The 20,816-nt window shown below is 37.2% G+C and overlaps 2 protein-coding genes across 7 annotated transcripts in view; one reads left to right on the forward strand and one right to left on the reverse strand.

Moving 5' to 3' along the window:
- Positions 1–16,853, forward strand: part of N4BP2L1 (NEDD4 binding protein 2 like 1) — a 35,210-nt gene extending 18,357 nt beyond the window's left edge. Inside the window, exons 3-6 of one of the 6 annotated variants that reach the window (XM_029209778.1) lie at positions 29–117; positions 1,993–2,069; positions 3,190–3,240; positions 16,685–16,853. In XM_029209778.1, the coding sequence (XP_029065611.1) occupies positions 29–117; positions 1,993–2,069; positions 3,190–3,240; positions 16,685–16,691 (224 nt within the window). In that variant the 3' untranslated portion in view covers positions 16,692–16,853. Of the gene's footprint in view, positions 1–28; positions 118–1,992; positions 2,070–2,118; positions 2,188–3,189; positions 4,638–7,504; positions 7,592–16,684 lie in introns of those variants that run through there. The other 5 variants (XM_029209781.1, XM_029209782.1, XM_029209779.1 and 2 more) reach the window with 5 other exon arrangements.
- The window catches only part of BRCA2 (BRCA2 DNA repair associated), a 55,112-nt gene continuing 39,068 nt past the window's right edge, over positions 4,773–20,816 (reverse strand). The window contains exons 20-26 of the mRNA XM_029209784.1: positions 19,375–19,496; positions 16,659–16,857; positions 16,269–16,432; positions 16,040–16,178; positions 10,701–10,945; positions 8,673–8,819; positions 4,773–7,790 (exon numbers count right to left, since the gene is read on the reverse strand). Coding sequence (XP_029065617.1) covers positions 7,149–7,790; positions 8,673–8,819; positions 10,701–10,945; positions 16,040–16,178; positions 16,269–16,432; positions 16,659–16,857; positions 19,375–19,496 — 1,658 coding nt within the window. The 3' untranslated portion in view covers positions 4,773–7,148. The remainder of the gene's footprint in view (positions 7,791–8,672; positions 8,820–10,700; positions 10,946–16,039; positions 16,179–16,268; positions 16,433–16,658; positions 16,858–19,374; positions 19,497–20,816) is intronic.

Genomic DNA, 20,816 nt, shown 5'->3' on the forward strand with positions numbered 1-20,816 from the left:
TTCACTGTTATATAACATTGTGTTGCAGCAAGAAAAGCAATGAGGAATGGCATATCCCCCATTATTATTGATAATACCAACCTCCACGCCTGGGAAATGAAGCCCTATGCAGTCATGGTAGGAAGAAGTATCATTGTGAATTTTCAGTTATGGACATTTTGTGAGAAAGTTGAAACATTTGTTCTTTTTCTGATCTTCCACGATCTCATATTAATAGTTGTTCTCTCAGGGAGCAGGTAAAGAGGTTTTAGTGTTTCTCTGCTGTTCAATGGCTGAAATTTACTGAGATGCTAATACCACCTCAGGGTACATTTTTAAAATAGTCCTTGGTCTGAATTCTTGACAGCATTTCTGTCTTGATTGTTTTCCTAAGGGAAGGCATACATAGGAGCATCCGCTGAAACCTGCCAAGAAATGTTGGACTAGATGATGCCACCAGCGGAGTTGTAGATGATGTTCATAGCACACACTTCTGTCTTTGCCACACTGGGGACTTCAGTACTGTGTAGTGCTGCTGCATGGAAGTTCTAGGGCAATGAAATTTTTAGTTTAAAAACAGATTAACACTATAACCCTATTAAGATATTAGAATACAAATATAAATACACATATAAAGGTAACAACTCAGCTGTCTGCTGTCAGAACAACAGATGAATAAAGCAATATGGACATTTTTCTTTATTTTTGAAATATGTCTGATCTGTTTTAAGACATATTTCATCTTTTGTGCTAATAAGTTTTCATTCCTTACTGAGTGTAGAAAACAGAAAAGATCCAGAAACATACAGGGGCAGGATGAAGACAGCTGAGTATTCTCCCTACTTGGCTAATTGTAAAGTGAATATCTCTATAACTGGGCTGATGGCAGTCTATTTTTAAGCCTCTTTTTACATTTCGGGCAAAGTAGCTTACATACAGGTATGCTTCTCTCTAACTGTACTTTCATCAGTTTTATTTAGGCCCAGACTGTGGGACTTTGGTGAATGTAGGAAAAATTAGCATCAACTTTGTGGTTACTTCAGTTCACGGATCAAGCATCCACTTGGGAGAGAAATGAATAGGGAAGTGAAGAGTCACGTTAATTAAGGCACAACTCAGAACCAAGAGTCAGGTTAACTGAGAGTGGCTTAAGGGAAGTCATTTTACTTTTTATTTTCTAATTTCTAGACATGCACAATCTTTTCCAGACATCCACAGCTATTAGTAGGACCCAGAAACTAAATATTTTCCACCTATGATATCTGATATCCTTCTCAAATTAGAAGTGTCCATCTAAAGAATGCAGAGGAAAGCTGCTTACTTAGTTCATTTTGTATTTTATAACACAATAAAAAAATAGTGATAATAGAAAGTTCAGTTTGAGATTTAAAAAGAGTAGTGGTCAATTTATGAATGTAAACAATGTTTGATGTTTCTAATGGAAATGGTAATAATTTTCTAAACTCAAGGAAATGGGGCACAGTGAATTAAGCCAAACTATATTGCATAGCAGGGAGAGCTACTTTTGGAGAGAAGAATATGTAAAGGTTGTGGAAACCACTTTTGTTTCCCAAGCTCTGTGCCTATGGCACTCTCACTTTCTAAACCAAGGTATGAGGAACAGGCCAAGGCATTTGACAGCAGTGAGTCTATGATAGTCACATAGGGACTTTGAGAAGCCATTGGAGTTCATTCCTCATTCCTGTGGACAGGGCATTTAAAAGTAGTTCAGCTATCTATTTTTAAAATGTTCAAAACAAAGAACCTTTGTAATTTTCCATCATGGTAAATAGAATTATTCACAATTTATCATTGGGAACCGTAATATAATCTGAGAGTGGCTAAGTATGGAAATGTACCAACTGTATTTGTTAACAGAAACTAAGGCATTGGATTACTGGTTAAACAAAAGGAATTTTAGAAAAGATTTATAGTAAATGTTAAATGGCAGCATAAACATTCCCAAACATACATACCATGTCTTCAATGTTTTATGTACTTTTGAAAAATCAGGCACTTGAAAATAACTATGAAGTTATATTCCGAGAACCTGACACTCGCTGGAAATTCAACGTTCAAGAGTTAGCAAGGTACTTCTTTGTTTTTCTAGTTCCTCATTGTGTATCCTGCTATTTTCAGGTATTTCAGACCGAACAAAAGAATCTTTTCAGGCTGGAAATGGACATGGTAGTTTTCAGGCCAGAAATGGTAATTCTTGGAAATTGATAACTTTGGAATTATTAATGTGAGAGACTTTAGTTTGGGGTCAGTTTTCTGATATAATGCTAAATGCTAAATCTTGGCTTGGACTTGGTCCTTGAAAAGGACACATTTAACATTCTGCTAAAATGCTTCATTAATGAACATTTAAAAGCACTTTCCTCTGCATGGGATTGCACTTGTGAGTGATGTTTTTGCACTTAGGCTAAACAGATCTTTAGATGTTGAACAGTCTGTGGTTCATTTATGGTCTAGATGCTGCTTCTAGTTTGTAAAGCAGTAAATGTCCAAATAATACTAACTTGTTGACTGAATGCATGGGTTCTGATATTCATTATCTGTGCTATTTGATAACGTCAGTGATTTAAAGCAACCAGTGAGATCAGAATTTACTTTTTAGGAATAAGTCTAGTTCATCTTATGGTTATAAGCAGATAGTGTTTCCAAAGGGATCTGTGGACCACCCCCATCAGAATCACCTGAGTGGTTGTTAGAGTCCTAGTTCATGGACCCCATTCCATAGATGGAATCTCTGGTAATTACATTTCAAATCACATCCCCAGTTGATTCTCATGCCCACTAGAATTGAAGAATATTGTTTTTATAAGGATCTAGAAGTATCTAGGACTGCCATAATTGATTATAGATATATGCATGACAAATTGGCAAATACATAATAAAAAGATCTCACAGTGCTTTTTTATGTTTTGAAGCACAGAATTGAGATTTCCAGAAACAAAGCACTTTTGAAGCTTTAGCTCTTTGCTAGCCTCAGGGTAGTTTGGGAGTGTGCAGGGCAGCAGGAAAAACAGGAGTTGAGCCTGAAAGATAACTGCTTAACACGATGTTTTGCTTTTGTCAGAGTTCCATCCTGAGAATAGGGAGTGCATATCTATGTAATAATATAGGACTTGTAAAATACAAGAATTTATATCATTTTGATATGCGGCCTTAACTAACCAGTTTCATTTTTTTTTTTTCCCCACGCAGAAGAAACATTCATGGAGTCCCAAGAGAGAAAATACACCGAATGAAAGAACGGTATGAACATGATGTTACCTTTTACAGTGTGCTGCATGCCGAAAAACCAAGCAGAGCGAACAGAAACCAGGACAGGAACAATGCATCTCCTTCCGACGGTGCAGGGTACTGGAACACCTGCGCAGAGTTCCCAAACCGGAGGGCTCATGGCGGCTTCACTAATGAGAGCTCCTTTAACAGAAGGGGTGGTTGTCACCATGGGTATTAGAGGTCTCTCTTACAGGCATTCAAAATTTTCCTAAATCAGTTTTTACTTCAATTTTTGGTATTTATTCTTCGTTCAGTTGTAGTCAGAGCTCTAATTCCACTGTAAACAGTCAAACCTGAAACTTTTTGAGCAGAAGTCATTACATTCCTCTTCAACAGGCATTTGTTAAAGTGATCCTATATGCATGGTCTGATGCTGAGAATTCTGCCGATTTGATTAAACAAAGTCCCTTTCTCTAGAGAAAGAATTACTTTAATACTGAAACCTAAGAACATAATCAGCCACATAGGCTCATTAATGAACTAAAGTGTTTATAATATAAAGCTTCAGAACCACTTTCTCTGAAGTAATCTATTTTTTCAGGAAATTCATCTCCATCAGGAAAGTTGGAAAGGTGAGGGAGAAGTAGGAGGCAGGAAAAATTTTAGTGCCATTGCTACTTTGATCATCCATGTATCCAGAAATGTGAGATGTGTGGCTATAATGATATTGATTTTCCTTTAAAATGAATATGCCAGAAAGTACACACCTAAGGGAATATTGTCCTTCAAAGCAGACACCTTGGGAAAGTATTCCTTTATTTTAGCAATGTATCATTGTTAGAAGTGTCTGTTAAAATCTTTCTTAATAGCTATACAAGCTACTTAGGAAAATCAGTATCATTATTTAAAGTCATATCTTGTGTTTTAACTGCCACTTTATTGAACAGGGTTAAACCTGAATAACTTTTGGCTGTTGAGCTAATAGTGTAAATAAAACAAGCCTGCCTTTATAAAACCATAATTTTTAAGAGGAATAATTAAGCAGTTTTTAAAATTATGCCTATAAACATGTCTAATCGGTTGGCAACTTCAAAGTTTTGGGAGTACAAGGAATGAAGCATCCCAGGCTGTAGATTATATGGAGTTACGGAAAAGTCATGCTCACCTTAAGAGGAGCAATCTCAGTGTTTTATGTGGTATTAAGACGAAGTTCTCCCACAACTCTTATAGTGAATTTATGAATCCAAATTAAATCTTAAAAGGTTGGAATCAGATTAATTTGGTGTGAGACCACAGATAAGACCATGTAGGATGTATGCTTTATTTCTTGTTGGCCAACAGCTTCTTTCTAATGTTTTGTGAAGTATTAAGTGTTCTATATAATGGTGCTTTTACGGTTATTAAAAATTATATATGGTATTGCTTTATATGGATATGTCATTGAATCTAATTTTTTTTTGGTTTAAGAATATAAAAAACTTAATTACAGAAATTCCACAGAATTTTACCATATTGAGAACGAATTTTTCTATATTATAACCTTATTTACCAGTCTTCTTTAATGAATAGGAGACATAAAGGTAAAGACAAAAGCAACCTTATATTTTACTATTATTTGATCTCTACACATTAGAAAGACTATATTACTTTCATATTCCATTTCTAGTACATTGAAATCTAGTGAACATCTTGATGACTACCAGCAATGTAACTAATTTTTTCTTCATTAACATTTTAAAAATTGGTGTCTCCTTTGAGTAGCGAAGTTTGGTCAACAAAACTAAAATTTAGTAAATCTGAATGAATCTAAGGTATAGTTTTGGCTAAATTCTGTGTATTCAAGATCAACACATAATAATCTTCTAACAATAATGATAATCCACGCAACAGTACCCCTGTTTTCCAGGCCCACGTGGTCCTGGGTATCCTAGTCAATGTGGTCACTGCAGAACTAGGTCAATCTGGATGGCTTGACTCATTTAGGAAAGCAGAGGCGATAAGTGGCGGAGAGCCCAGATGGGAATTCCTTTCCTTGATTCCGTAGGAGCAGTCTAAAGGATCAGATTTCAAGCCCTCCTGTTTTACTTCTCTCTGCTTAGGGTTTCTGGTTCACCTGGGCTGGGCTGCTTTGGAGAAGTAGTCCCAGGTTATAGATCCAGAGCTTTTAAAGAGCTCAGAATAGTTTCCCGGTATATTTGCCTGATTCGAACATAAAAATCATTGATTAAATGCCGCCAACTGTATTTATCCCACCCAGAAGTGATCTGTTTTTTCTTTCAACGCCCATGGCTCCTGATTTATATAATTTTTTGAACATTCAACACTGACTTGTTTTGTGTATTAACATTTGCATCACTCACAGAGCTGGCATAGTGCTTTATATACACAACAGGCTCTCATTAAGTGATTGATTGTTGAATAAGTAACACAAATTGCTTTCACCATTTATCACGCAGTATACATTGTTGACTTTGTCATCATTAAATTGTCACTTTTGGGGGGATAATATCCACATATACTCAAGCTTCACATTTTGCTTACATAGCTTGGCTATATTATTTACAATTTATAAAAAAGAGTGTGTGCATTAGATGTCTCCATAATGGGTACTCTAAATGGTAATGAAGAATGAAGGAGGTTATAGCTGAAATTTTTCCAAGAATCAAAAAAAAAAAAAAAAAAACAAAAAAGGCTAAATTCCTTAATTCTTTCTTTTCACCTGAGACTCAAGTTTTATTCCCTGTTCTAGAATGGATCACTGGGAAAATGATTAGGATGTGAAGATCACACTTTTATGAACAAAAATCACATTAATAAGACTGGCAGAACACTTAAGTTAGAAAGAATAGTAGAATAGACTATTATGTTAATAATTTTCAGAAGTGAGAAAAATCATCGGTCACAGTTATGGAAGAAAGGAAATTGCTTTTTAAAAGGATTTATTCTTGGCTTTAAAATGTGTTTATAATAAGATTTAAAAACATGATGTTGTATATAAACTTAAGACATAGTAAAAGACCTGATTCTCCATGCTATTAGCTTCTAGTTGTAACTGCTTTCTCTTTCTTCTCTATGAAACTTAAAGGAACAAATGAATTGAATGGTTCTCTTCTGCTTTGGTGGTTAGAGAAAACTAGGTTTAAAAGGGACTACCTGCTGAATCCTGTGATAGGGCTAAAAATAAAGCAAGGAGAATCAGTGCCAATTTAAAAGATTTTCTCTTAAGCTGCAGTCCAGACGATCATTTTGTAAAAAAACAGAAACGAAAACAAATTAACACTATGAAATCTGCTTCTGATTTAAAGTATTTGAACTTTTAATAAATAATTTAATTTTACAGATCACATTGGAATCATCAAAGGGGGAAGTACATTGAGGGTTCTATTTTTCTTGTAGTCACGCTGACTTAAGGATAAAGAATTGGTCAAAAGAAAATACCACTGTAACATCTTACTCATCCTGACTTTTTTGATCAGGATAAAACTGTATTAGAACCAACATGTGCATTAAGGAAAACTGGTTCATAGTGGGGTTACCTCTTAAAAACAAACCTAAAATAGGAACTAAACTAAGAGGAATTATATGAGTCAAAAGAACTGCACTTTAGAAACCTAGTTTCTTTTAATTGTAAGGACACAATCTAAAAGAAACAGGTATGTTTACTTCGTTTGTAAAATAATATAGTGACCAAATCTAGTCATAAAGATTCAAAGGAGATTTTTTTCTTGATTCGTTAATATACAGTCACAGTTTTAAGATATATAATTGAAATAAGAGTATACCAATGTAGAAGCAGGCGAAGAGCATTGCTGTGATATACAAGCACAGAGATAAATTTTGAACTTTTTCCTTTTTCTCATTATGCAAATTCTGATGTAGAGTTTGAAATTGTATATGTTTTACAAACTGGAAAGGTTGTATCAATACCTAATTTATCATCATTTTGGTTTTTGTCGCCTTTGCAGTCTCTTGGATGTAGTTTTCATTGTACTTGTGTCCTGCATATTAGCGTTCTGTTCTTCAGTCCCGGCTGGGGAATTCCCTTGTTCTTTGATCACAGATGCAGTGTAAGGCCTTTTCAGTCTGAGATAATCTTTTGGACCAGTGGGAGTAGTCCTAGTGGACTCACTGATAGATTTAAGTTGATTTTCTCCTGCTGAACCAGACAAAAGGGCTTGGGTATTTATCAGGGCAAGTTCTTCATCAGCTATTGAATCACCTTCCAAAAGAGAGATGTCATTAAATTTTTTAAGTGGAGTCATCTGAGGAGAATTCAATTCTTTTTTCTTCATAGGTGTTTCATATTTGGTGCCACAACTCCGTGGTGGCTGAAATGCCTTCTGTGCAGCTGGAGAAACAAATGTACAAATGGGACTAACAGGTGGAGGTACAGGCAATCTGCTCAAGAAATCCAAGGCTCTTCTCTTTTTGCAGGTTTTTGGGTCATCAGTCTCTTTCTCCCCTTTGCAACAAGACTTTGAAGTCATTTGGGCTGCTGCAGGTGTGGAGACAGACTTCCCTTTTAGCTTACAAAGTGATAACGGACTTTCATAATCCATCTCACTACTGGGAGAAGACATCTAATAAAAAAAATTAAGTAGCCTATATAATTATGTCCCAATATATAAAACAAAATCAAATTAGCTTTTCATTAAAAAATATTTAAATGCCACACACTTTCATTCTCCTAGTGGCTATGATTTCAAGAGACATTCATATTATTATTCCAGAAGGAAATATTTTTGCATAAGAGGATATAAAAATGACATGAAAAGAAAGATGAAGATTAAAAGCAAAATAGGAGGTGGGGACATAACTTATGCTTTAATCTTTTCCTTTTTGTTATTAACAAGTTAGACAGAGATAAGCATTTAAAAACCATTTTAAGAATACAGACTGCCTGTGTTCCTACTTTTCTAGTTTTGTGACTGGAGGCAGTTGCTTAACCCCTTCTGTATGTCATAGTTTCCTCATCCGTAAAATGGAGATAATTTTTATCTCAGAGGGTTGTTGTGAGGATTAAATGAGTTAATATACATAACTTAGCAAGTGTTAGCTAAAGAACTAGTCCTTAGCCAGTATTACAGACTTCAGCTTGATTTGCTTTTATTGTGATTTAAAGAGTTAAATCAAATTGAACTTAGAAACAACCCTAATTATATAGAATAGTCCTCCAAGCAAAAAGACACAGGCAAAAAAAGTTTCTTCAATCAAATGTACTTGGAATGCTAAAAATCAAAGCAACTGTTTATAAAATTTGCCCCAGAGAGTGTTACACTCTGGCTTCAGTAAACAAGATAAAATTTCCAGATAACCTATACCTACAGGAGGCACTTAACAGTTAATGACACTTTCTAATTAAGTTTAATTACATTTTATCATGTTTACTAGGTATACATCAGAATATGTTGTTGCCTCTCTATATAATATTTATAAAATTCCTTAAATTTCGATTAACTTACCAGAAACTTATTTCCTGTACCAAGGACTGTTTGAGCAGTGTGTGGTGCTGAAGTATAGTCTTTAGTCGGGGTGGACCACTTGGGATTATTTGTATTAAGTATACGAATAAGCTTGTTTTCTGCATCATTGCAAAATATATCGATATTCTAAGAAAATAAATTGGAAGATCTGTTTTGTAAAATGCAAACCTACACATTCATGTTTTCAGAAAAGATAAATGGTTACCTTTAAAATCAGAAGTAAAAAATGCAGACCAGAAAAAAAGGATGAGACACCCCAGATTTGATAGCAACTGTCAACTGTTAGAGGGAGAGAAGGAGAGGGGTGTGTGTGTGTGTGTGTGTGTGTCAGGGAAATAAAGAAATGTAAGAGAGCTTCCCAACCATCTGGTTTAATCAGCAAGTTATCGTATGATACTGGATTTGGGACTCAAGTCTCAGTTTTATTTACTGCCTAACAGCCGTAAATCATCTAACATCTCACAGAGTACTCCTTAGGTTAGGAGTAAAATGAGAACTGCTTCATGTCTGTTCCAAGAATTAACTGAAATAACATTTGGTTATACCACATGAAACTGTTGTTTCAGAAGTCACAAATGGTCAAATACCAGCAATTTGGTTATGGTTTAACCTAATTTCTAAGAGTATTTTGTTAAACTTTAAAATGATACATAAATGACACTCAGTCATCTCTGAACTGCCCTTGAGTGGTGTCAGAGAAAATCTGGGATGTAAGCAATAGGTACTCTGCATGGGAGCCAAATAACGAATGTAACCCCCAGTTTAGAAACCAGATAAATCAGGGTGTTATTCTTCACGATGTGCATCAAGTCTAGGTAAAACATACAAACTTTATACAGCTAGCTACTCTAATGCTTTTAAAATATAATTTTATTTATATGAATTTTGACTAACACACATTTCAAATATTAAACTACAGAAAGAAGAGTCTTCTGTAGATTTTTTAAAAGTTAGCAATTTATAAAATCCAAAATTTTACTGGGAGGCAGCATTGCATAGTAGTTAATAGTTTGGGCTCTGCATTTAGATGGCTTAAGTATGAATCCTGGTTCTACCAGTTTGGTTGTGTGACTTCTGTTTCTCATCAATGAAATGGGAAAACAGTTCCCTACTTCAGGGGTCCCCAACCCCCCGCCACGGACTGGTACTGGTCTGCGGCCTGTTAGGGACCAGGCCGCACAGCAGGTGGTGAGTGGCAGGCCAGCGAGCGATCTGCTGCTCCCCATCGCTCGCATTACCGCCTGACCCACACACGGCCGCCCCGCCCCCTCCTCCCCCGCCCTCGTCCGTGGAAACATTATCTTCCACGAAACCGGTCCTTGGTGCCAAAAACGTTGGGAACCACTGCCCTACTTCATAGTGTTGGTGGGAGAATTAAATGAGACAGGCTTAGAACGAGGCCAGACATACAGTAAGCACTCAATAAACTTTGTTCTCCTATTTGGTATTATTTCAAATCAAAAACAGGTATAAACTGTATAAAATATTAGATATAGAGTTTAAAATGTAAATTAAACAAAATTTTTTTTCTGGCCGTGCCGCACGGCATGCAGGACCTTAAGTTCCCCGACCAGGGATTGAACCTGCACCTCCTGCAGTGGAAGCATGGAGTCTTAACCACTGGACTGTCAGGGAGGTCCCTAAAATGTAAATTTGGATTCTAAATATTATTAATTAATTACACTGCCAAGTGCTGTAAATCATGGGTAACAACTCATGTAATTCTTGTTACCAATTTCCAGTTTGCCTACACGGTCTATATATCTCTGAACATCCTTCTCACAACTCTTCCTAATTCAGTTCTTTTCAAATCATTCTTTTCTCCCTGATAGCTAGCTGTCACTCAATATCTCCTCAGGTTCATGAACAATTGACATACATATGATGAAAACTCAACTTACATTATACATCAACAATCCAATTTTCATAAAAGCTGCCACTTCCGTGACATTTGACTTGAAATAGGAAAATGCCAACATGCATGATAATGCTCAAAGCTAATTTTACCTCAATAGTATTTTTCATTTTGTGGAACGTTTCTCGAAAATGGCCCTCCTTTGGACTGGCAGAAAACATGGAAAAATCTCCAGCAAATAAAGTAGGAATTCCTGATTTGGACTCTGGTAGCCACTGGAGGTTGCTTGCAGCAATTAACATGTGAGGTTTAATAATGTCTTCATTAAGATCTATCCAAAACTTTATTGCCAATAAATTATGGCATTCATCTGATAAATAGACCAAAGGAGCAAGACCTAAAATGGAAAAAACAAAATCCAAAAAGTAGAAAACAAAAAATCGAACTTCATTTATGTATGTGTTAGATAAATTAAAAAATACAAGGAATCTCTAAATATGGCCATTAATTTTGGTATGCTAATGGTAAAAACAAATCAAAATAACTAAATTTAGAGAAAGCTCAGGATTTCCAAAACAACCTGTTGCTTATGGTGCTAAAATTTCAATGCAATATGACAACACATTCTGTTACAGAGGCCATGGGGAAGCAGGCAACATGTAAGCTGAATAATGAATAGGGGAAATTCATCAAGATGGGAAGGAAAAGGCCATTCTAAGCAAAGTGAATGAATTTTTAGAGGTAGGAATGTTAAATGCTTTAGTGGATCAAGAATGTGAAACTGTACAGTTTAACTGAGGTATGTGGGGTGGTGGTTCAAGGCAGGAGGTTGAATGTTTTTTCGGGCATCTGAAGGAGTTTTGGTTTCATTTTCTAAGGGCCAGGGAGCCACCAAAGATTTTAAGCTAGGAAACATCATGATTAGATTTAGGTATTGGAGAACTGGTATTTCAGGCTTAAGGTGGCACTTTGAAACTTTCTGATAGAAATTTCTTTCTCTCATACTTGATGTCAAAATAAATTAAAAAAAGGAAGAAATGTCCACCAAAAACATACAAATAAGGAATATCCTGATAAAAAATTTAAAAGTTGGTGATGAAGGAAATAAACAAGATTGTGGACAGAACCAAGCACAGGAGGGCTCAGCTTCTAGTCTCCTTCCCCATATTGGTGAAATGACACACATTTTAAGAATTCTGTTATCCTTAAATCTGAAGAAAAGCAAATAGAATGGGTATCCTTTTTCCTTTTCTGATCAGAAATAATGAAAATGGCTATGGTGTAAAACAGGTGATCAAGGTTGACTGACAGGATAACAGTTGTGTTATGGGTTGAATTGTGTCCTGTAAAAGATGTTGAAGTCCTAACCTGTGAATGTGACGTTATTTGCTGACAAAAATCAAGTTGAGGTCATTTCAGTACATCCTAATCCAATGTCCTTATGGAAAGGGGAAATTTGGACACAGACACGCACACAGGGAGAGTGCCATGTGAAGATGAAGGCAGAGACTGGGGTGATGCATCTACAAGCCACGGAAGGCCAAAGATTGCCAGCAAACCATCAGAAGCTATGAGTGAGGCATTGGACAGATTCTCTCTCACAGCCTTCAGAATGAACCAAACCTGCCAATGTCTTGGACTTCAAGCCTTCAGAACTGTGACACAGTATGTTGTTTAAGCCACCCAGTTTATGGTTCAGCAAAGTAATAGGTGAGGTTACTCACTGAGCTAGGGAAAATGGTCTAGAACAGAGTTAATATCTTCCAGGGATATGGAATATATAGCAGATAGGAACTGAAATACGCAGCCCTCATACAGTAACTAAGGGGGAAAATTGGTCTTGAGTACAGCAGAGAAAAAGTCAAGAACTGCAGTGGGATGCTGGCAAGTTTCTCCCATGCACCTCAACACCACAGTCTGCTGTGGGACCATGAGAACTAATCGCATGTCTGTCTCCACAAGAAGCCCAGGCTCCCAGTTCATCCTGCACTCCTTGGACTCAGTCTCCAGAGAGCTTTGCACATTGCCTCTTTGGACACCACCTCCGACCCCTCCCTTCTTAGCCTCACCTCACTCTCTTTGCTATCAGATACCTTCTGACGGGCCTGAGTCAGGCCCTGGCTCTCTTCTCTATCTACTCCCACACCCAGCGACCTCATCCAGTCTCATGACTTTAATCATCACCTGTATGTTTATGACTTCCCAACTTATATCTTCAGCCCAGTCCATTCCCTTAGAACTATATCCAGCTGTCAAGTAGAAATCTCTAAGTAGATTAAGCAACTAAAACTTAACTGTCCAAAACTGAGCTCCTGACGTTCCCTGCACACCTGTTTTTCTCGTGGTCAGCCCCCTCAGGAAATGGCAACTCCATCTGTCCAGCTGCTCAGACCAAAACCTCGGCCCTCACTCCTTGATTCCTCTCTTCATCCACACTGTCCCTCTACCTTCAAAATACAACCACAGTCTGACAATTTCTGGACACTCCCATTGCTTTTGTTTGCCCCAAACTATTCTCAATTGCCTAAATTTCTACAATAGCCTCCAGCTGACTTTCCTGTTTGGAGTCTCATGCCCCCTACAGTCTATTCTCAGTATAGCAGCCTGAGTGATCCTGTGAAAACCTCATCAGGTGGTGTCAATGCCTCTACTTGAAACCTTCAGAGAAAAAGTTAAGAGTACGTGCAAGGACCACGCCATTACCTGGTCCTTCACTCCCTCCTCCCAGCTGTTACTGCTCACCCCCTGGCCTCTACTAATACTTAAAGGAACCAGGGAGGATCCTCCTGTAACATGACCTTTGTAATTGCCATTCCTCCTGCCTGGAATGTTCCTCCCCGAGATGTCCACATGCCTCTCTCCTCTAGTCCTTCAATTCTCATTCACATATCAACTTTGCAGTACGGTCTTTCCTCACTTCCCTATCTAAAGCTACATTCCTCTCCCCTTCCCCCGATCCTACCTGTCACTCCCGACTTAGTTTTTTTCCTTAGCCATACTAAGAAAACTATATGTGCTATTTATTTTGTTTGTGATCTCCCTCTTCGACCATAATGTAAGCTCCATGAGGGCAGGGATACTTGTCTGTTTTGTTCATTGCTATATACTTAACATTTAGAAAAGTGCCTGGCACATAAAAGGCATTCAATACTGATGAACTGAATAAAAGTTACGCATCCTCTATAACAATAATGTAACGAGTGGAGTCACCCAAGTATGACCAAGATGAAATAAAATGCTACAAAAACCATGCAGCATATTAACATACTACAGTCAAAGAACACCCCACAAAGCACTAAAACACAACTAAACAAAAACACGTTAAATAAAAAGAGGAAAAGAGCATAGCAAAAAACAGAGCACATCCCATAAAGTAAAGAAAACTAGAAGAACAAGAAAATTTCTGAAGTCCTCAAAACTGATTCATGCTGTTGAACTTAATAGGAACATATACTCAATAAAATAAAAGCTTGCATATGGATATGGGATGAAAAATAGCCCGGCAAGATAAAAAGGAGACTGCAGGACCAGAGAAATAAACTGAGGACACCAGTATACTATCATAATGGGACAAATGCATGCACTACAAATAGCAAGGAATAAAACATATCAATATATTGCAGAGAATAAAATTACTGATATAAAGGCTGGATATAATCATGGTGAATGAAGCATAATCCAACATAAGACTAACTGCTGTCCTTGAAGTAGAAATCCCAAAAATGAAATAGCAGATTTATTCAAAGATGTTACAGAATTTCTCTGATACAAAGAAAGCACTGAATCTGCAGATTAAAAGGGCATCTGTGTTCCAGGAGAACTGTATACAGACTGCTTATACTAAGACATAGCTTAAACTTTTGGACTTAAAAACTTATTCTTCAGACATCTAGACATAAAAAGACAATCACCTAAATGGGGGAAAAATTAGGCCAGTCCCAGACTGTTCAATGTCAAAAGAGCAATTTCTACAAAGTTCTGAGGGAAGAAAGAAGCAAGAACCCATATTATTATGCCTGCCAAAATACAGTGGCAGAATTAGAGCAACAGGTTCAGATTTCAAACATACAAGGAACTCATGGAATATGGCACATTTGAAACCTTCATGAAGAAAACATTGACAATAAACCTTAGCCAAAGAACTGAGGAAGGGAGAAACTGTGACAGGGCAGTTGATAAACAAGAAATCCACTGACCTGAGACCCTACCCTGAACCAGGCACTGTTTTAAGAGCTGAGGATACAGCAGTAGCAAAGTGTCTGCCCTTAGAGAGCTAACATTCCAGAAGAGGGAGACAAAAAACCTCATAAATATGTATTGTTAGTGCTGGTGGGTGCTATGGAGAAAAATAAAGCAGAGTAAAGGGGTAAAAGTGCTAGGCTGGGAGCAGAGAAAGTACAGCTCTTTTACAAAGCGTGCTCAGGGAAAGGCTTCTTACGAGGTTGCATTTGACCAGAGACTTTAAGGAGCCAAGGGGGCCAGCTATGTGGCCGCCTGGGGAAAAGGGTTTCTGGGAGAGGCAGCAGTGAGTGTAAAGGCTCTGTGATGAAAGTGGGCTCAAGAATAGCAAGGAAGTGCAGTGGTTAAGAATCCGTATGCCAATGCAGGGGACACGGGTTTGAGCCCTGGTCTGGGAAGATCCCACATGCCGTGGAGCAGCTAAGCCCGTGCGCCACAACCACTGAGCCTGCGCTCTAGAGCCCGTGAGCCACAACTACTGAAGCCGGCATGCCTAGAGCCCGTGCTCTGCAAGAGAAGCCACTGCAATAAGAAGCCCGCGCACCGCAACGAAGAGTGGCCCCCACTCACCGCAACTAGAGAAAGCCCGTGCAGAGCAACGAAAACCCAACACAGCCCTAAAATAAATAAATAAAATAAATAAATTAAAAAAAAAAAAAAGAATAGCAAGGAAGGTGTCAACACAGCTGAAGGGGGATGAGGGACAGCGTTCTGGGAGGTGAGAGGGGTGAAACCAAGTGCTGAGGGGGCCTGGCACAAAATAATCAATAAATGGAAGGCTTTTGTGCTTAAGATGAGACATAGTTGGGCCTTTACACTTGCTCTCAGATAAAATCTATGGAACAAGGTATGGAAGGAGGAACGAGCAATGTCATACTGAAGGAATAAAATATAAATGAATTTGGCTAAGATGTTGGAAAGTGGTAAAGACTGAAGTAGGAGGTGAAGGCTTGATAGCTCAGTGAACTGCAGAAGATTATAATTATTTGTCTAGTAATGACTAATATGCAAAACATTTTCTAGCAATTTCTTTAAAATTAAGTAGCACAGAATGGGATGTAAGTTGTTTCCTTGTAATATTGTAGAATTGCTTTTCATTAAGAATCGAGGTTAAAAAAGCTTACTTTCAAATCACTAGTTACCAAACTTACCTATTAGTAGCTCCAATGAATCACAAGGAAGACAAATTTTAAAATATAAAGTTTTTCAAAAGCATCAATAAAAAGCTACCATTAAATACACTGTGTATTACCTATTTTTTTCACAACAGAAACTACAAATCCTATTAGGTCCACCTCAGAACAAGGTGGCTGGAAGTCTGGATCCAATAATTTGTTGAAGTGAAGCAGCTCCCTTGGCTGATAAACTTGTAATAGAATTTCATCTGAAGCCTACAAGAAAAAAAAAATATCAGTATATTTAGATTCAATAAACAAATACACATCTATCAAAATTGAAAAATCATGATGAAAAGTTTATACCGGTAGTTGTTGATACTGCGTTTTTTTTGTTGCTGTTAACTGTATGTTAGCTCTTTTGGATTTACTTTTAGATTTTGATGCTGCAAGATGACAGATTCTGTATCTCTTTCCCTCTGTTAAGAGAGAATATAAATCTGATGATGGACGCCAGATACTCAACACAACTAGAGAAAGAGGAAAAAGACACAATATAAGAAATGATAATCATTGAGAGTCTTGTTTAAAAATAAATACTGAGGACAATAAAGGTCTAAGGGTTATATTATCTTTTGTGGGTACTAGTAGCCCATTTTTGCTCCTCTTAACATTTTATCTACCATTTGAAATAATTTTATTAATAATAATTTTTTAAACTTAAAATTGATAAAAACAAAAACTTTACATACTGACCTGAATCTTTTTCCTTTCTCTTACAGCTCGTGATACGCAGCTTCCACACAGGTGTAACGTCTCTTGGTAAAATCTGTTCCCCTTGCTCAGCAGACTCCATAGCCTTCCTGAGTTCCACATGGATCTGGGCTTGCTTCTTATCATTTAACGTCTGTCTGTGATTATTCAAGGCTCGTAACTGCTCTTCACTAAAATAACCCTGTGTCCATTGAGTACATTGAGGCAGATGATTTTGGAATAAAAAGCAAACAAAATAGAAACAAACCACCTCATCTATTGTAAATGAATCTCTTTAAATGGGGTCAAAATACAACAGAATTTAGTTCACTTTAAGGATGTGACAATATAAAAATTGAGATTAATGTACTCAGCTTATCACATAACAAATATTTTCAAGTGACTTAAACAGTTTACTAATCTTTGTGACAAGTTTACCTAGGGCAGGGCTTCCCTGGTGGCGCAGTGGTTAAGAATTAGCCTGCCAAGGCAGGGGACATGGGTTCGAGCCCTGGTCCGGGAAGATCCCACATGCCACAGAGCAGCTAAGCCTGTGCACCACAACTACTGAGCCTGTGCTCTAGAACCCATAAGCCACAACTACTGAGCCTGTGTGCCACAACTCCTGAGCCCATGGGCCACAACTACTGAAGCCCTCAGGCCTAGAGCCCGCGCTCCGCAATAAGAAGCCCACGCACCACAAAGAAAACCCAACGCAGCCATAAATGAATGAATGAACGAATAAATAAATAAGAAAAATTTACCTAGGGCCAAAACAACCCTTACTTATAAATATACTCTAATAATCATAATCATCAACACTGACATTATAAATGGTTAACATCTGAATGCCTATTATATTTGAGAAATAGATCTATGTGTGGGTAATGTATTAATTCATTTAATCATTACAATAATCCTATGAGGTAGGTACTATTCCTGTTTCCATGTGGTAGATGATGAAACTGAGGTACAGACAGAATAAATAATTTACAGAGGCATATAGGCAGGGGTTGACTCAAGGGGACTCATTCTTATCCCCCTATAGTATAATTTCATTAACCCTGGAACAGTAGATACAATTTAAAACAAATATACACTACAAGCACTTATCTCTGCCTCTACATTTCTCTCCCAATCATTTAGCAAACTGGTGTTTGAACGTCCTGGGAACCTCACCCAGTATTAACAAAAAAAAAAATCAACCAAAAATAAAATAAATAGAAATCCTGACATATAACCTACTAGACTGCTGCTGACTTACCCATGTTAATACCCTAATCTATACTGAGAAGGGAGATTATGAAATCCCTGTGCCCTACAAAGGTCTTCCTAAATAGGCAGTGTTTAGGTTAAACATGAATTTAAAAAACAATATGTGATTTCAGAAGTCCCACAATACTAAACACTGTCACTGAAAACAAGTCCTCTTAACAGGGTATTTTAGAAATTGATGGCAATTTTTCCCTCTGAGAATGATAATGATACCTTTCAGTGACTCTCACAGAATCACATAAACTTAGAACCTTAGAGATAAGCTACTCTCAGGCTTTCCCCTGGCAGATGGCAGAGAGGAGGTCCGAGAGAGAAATCACCTGTCCAGCTACACAGGGGCAGAGCCAGGTCTAGAACTTAGTCCTCCAACTCTCATTCTGCCCCCTTTCTCCTTATAAGTAAATTTTACAAAAGGAAACCAGAATAACATTTTGTTAAATTTTATGGATGAAATTAAAACTATCTTCATAAGCTTCAACAAACATAAAGAGACAGAGGCAAATAATTTCTCAGGAAAGCATAATAAAGCCTTACAGACTTGTAGCAAGTATACTCACAGGCTTGAAAATCAGACTCACTTCCCACAGGGAGAATCTGAGTTGTAACATTTGGGAATATAAGGGAATTCTGTTCAGAATAGCACTGCTCACTCTCCGAGCAGAGTATTCTTTATTTTGAGGTCCCATTATTTAAGAAAGTTAAGGTTATGTACAACATTTATTGTCATCAAATAAATGAGATTAATCAATAAACTGTTTTCCTAAAATTTCCCCTCTCCTCCCTATTTTGCAAACTAATCCTAGAATTTGCATTAATTAGATACCCAGGTGTCTAAAAATTTAGGAAGTAGCCTACCTTAATGTACGAAATGATATTCTAATAATAACATTTACATAGAACTTTGTTAACAGTACACTTTACATACATTATCCAATTTGATCCTAAAACAACATCTTCTGTGCCCATTTTATAGCTCTTTTATATCCAGTTTGCTTAGCTAATCAATGGTTGAGCCATGATCTAAAGCCTATGCTATTTGTAACACACTTTTGTGCTTCTGAAAGTTTTCCACCTAAGTATCCTTAAGGTAGAGGATTATGAAATAAACTCTACGTAGGATCTGAGAAAGAGCTGAGAACATGGAGACTGAGACAGTGCTCTGAAGGTACTTGTTTTATCTTAAAAATAAGCAAGTTTTGCCTGCATTTTAAACCATATTTAATATATAAATTATTTAACCCTCTCATCCTCTATTTGGTACAGAAGTAGAAATGTAGCACCCTGGTTTGGTACATCACTGAGGACCCCATCACTGAGGTACACATCCCTTGGAGAAACACAGCATTTCAACACAGTGCTTCCTGTAATGGCCAGATGAGTGACCATAGCTTTCCACCTTGAAGGATGAAGATTAGCCTCACTGTAGGCCAGCTTACTCTCTCACCTCAAGGTAACTTGGATCTGGTGAATCCTTCACAGCTTCATAAAGTTCTGCACCATCTTGCAGAGCATGGACTTGCTGTCTTGTTAGTGCACGTGATGGTATACATCGTTCTGTTATATTTTCTAGGAAAAAAGCAACACTAATTAGCTGAACTATAAATTTAAGAACTCTGAAAACTAGAGAACTCAACAAAAAAAAAACACCCAAAGAAGGAAGGTTAAAAATAAACCACTTATCTGCTAAAAGTTCTCCAGGAAAATTTGAAACTAGTTTAATAAGTTCTCCTACAAAGAGTTTACTTCATTAGAGCAATTTGTAAATTTCATGATTTACATGAAATTTACATGATTTACATGAAAGTGATTTCATGTAAGTAAATGATTTCATGATTCACTTAATTATGAGCTAGTGATAATTTTAAGCAAATCAAATATTGAGTCCCATTTTCCTGCAAATTTATTTAGAACATGAAGTTAAACAATGAAGAAAATCATGAGATCCACCTCCTAGAGTAATGCAAATAAAAACAAAAATAAACAAATGGGACCTTAATGAAACTTAAAAGCTTTTGCAAAGCAAAGGAAACTACAATCAAGACGAAAAGACAACCCTCAGAATGGGAGAAAATATTTGCAAACAAATCAACAGACAAAGGATTAATCTCCAAAATATATAAACAGCTCATGCAGCTCAATATTAAAGAAACAAGCAACCCAATCCAAAAATGGGCAGAAGACCTAAATAGACATTTCTCCAAAGAAGACATACAGATGGCCAAGAAGCACATGAAAAGCTGCTCAACATCACTAATTATTAGAGAAATGCAGATCAAAACTACAGTGAGGTATCACCTCACACCAGTTAGAATGGGCATCATCAGAAAATCTACAAACAACAAATGCTGGAGAGGGTGTGGAGAAAAGGAACCCTCTTGCACTGTTGGTGGGAATGTAAACTCATATAGCCACTATGGAGAACAGTATGGAGGTTCCTTAAAAAACTAAAAATAGAACTACCATGCAACCCAGCAATCCCATTACTAGGCATATACCCAGAGAAAACCATGATTCAAAAAGACACATGCACCCCAATGTTCACTGCAGCACTATTTACAATAGCCAGGTCATGGAAGCAACCTAAATGCCCATTGACAAATGAATGGATAAAGAAGATGTGGCACATATATGCAATGGAATATTACTCAGCCATAAAAAGGAATGAAATTGGGTCATTTGTAGAGACGTGGATGGGTCTAGAGACTGTCATACAGAGTGAAGCAAGTCAGAAAGAGAAAAACAAATATCGTATATTAACACATGTATGTGGAACCTAGAAAAATGTACAGATGAACCGGTTTGCAGGGTAGAAATTGAGACACAGATGTAGACAACAAGTGTATGGACACCAAGGGGGGAAAGCAACAGGGGGTGGTGGTGGTGGTG

Source organism: Monodon monoceros, unplaced genomic scaffold, assembly GCF_005190385.1.
Source record: "Monodon monoceros isolate NGI ecotype Baffin Bay Population unplaced genomic scaffold, NGI_Narwhal_1 Super_Scaffold_8, whole genome shotgun sequence".
Classification (NCBI taxonomy): Eukaryota; Metazoa; Chordata; class Mammalia; order Artiodactyla; family Monodontidae; genus Monodon; species Monodon monoceros.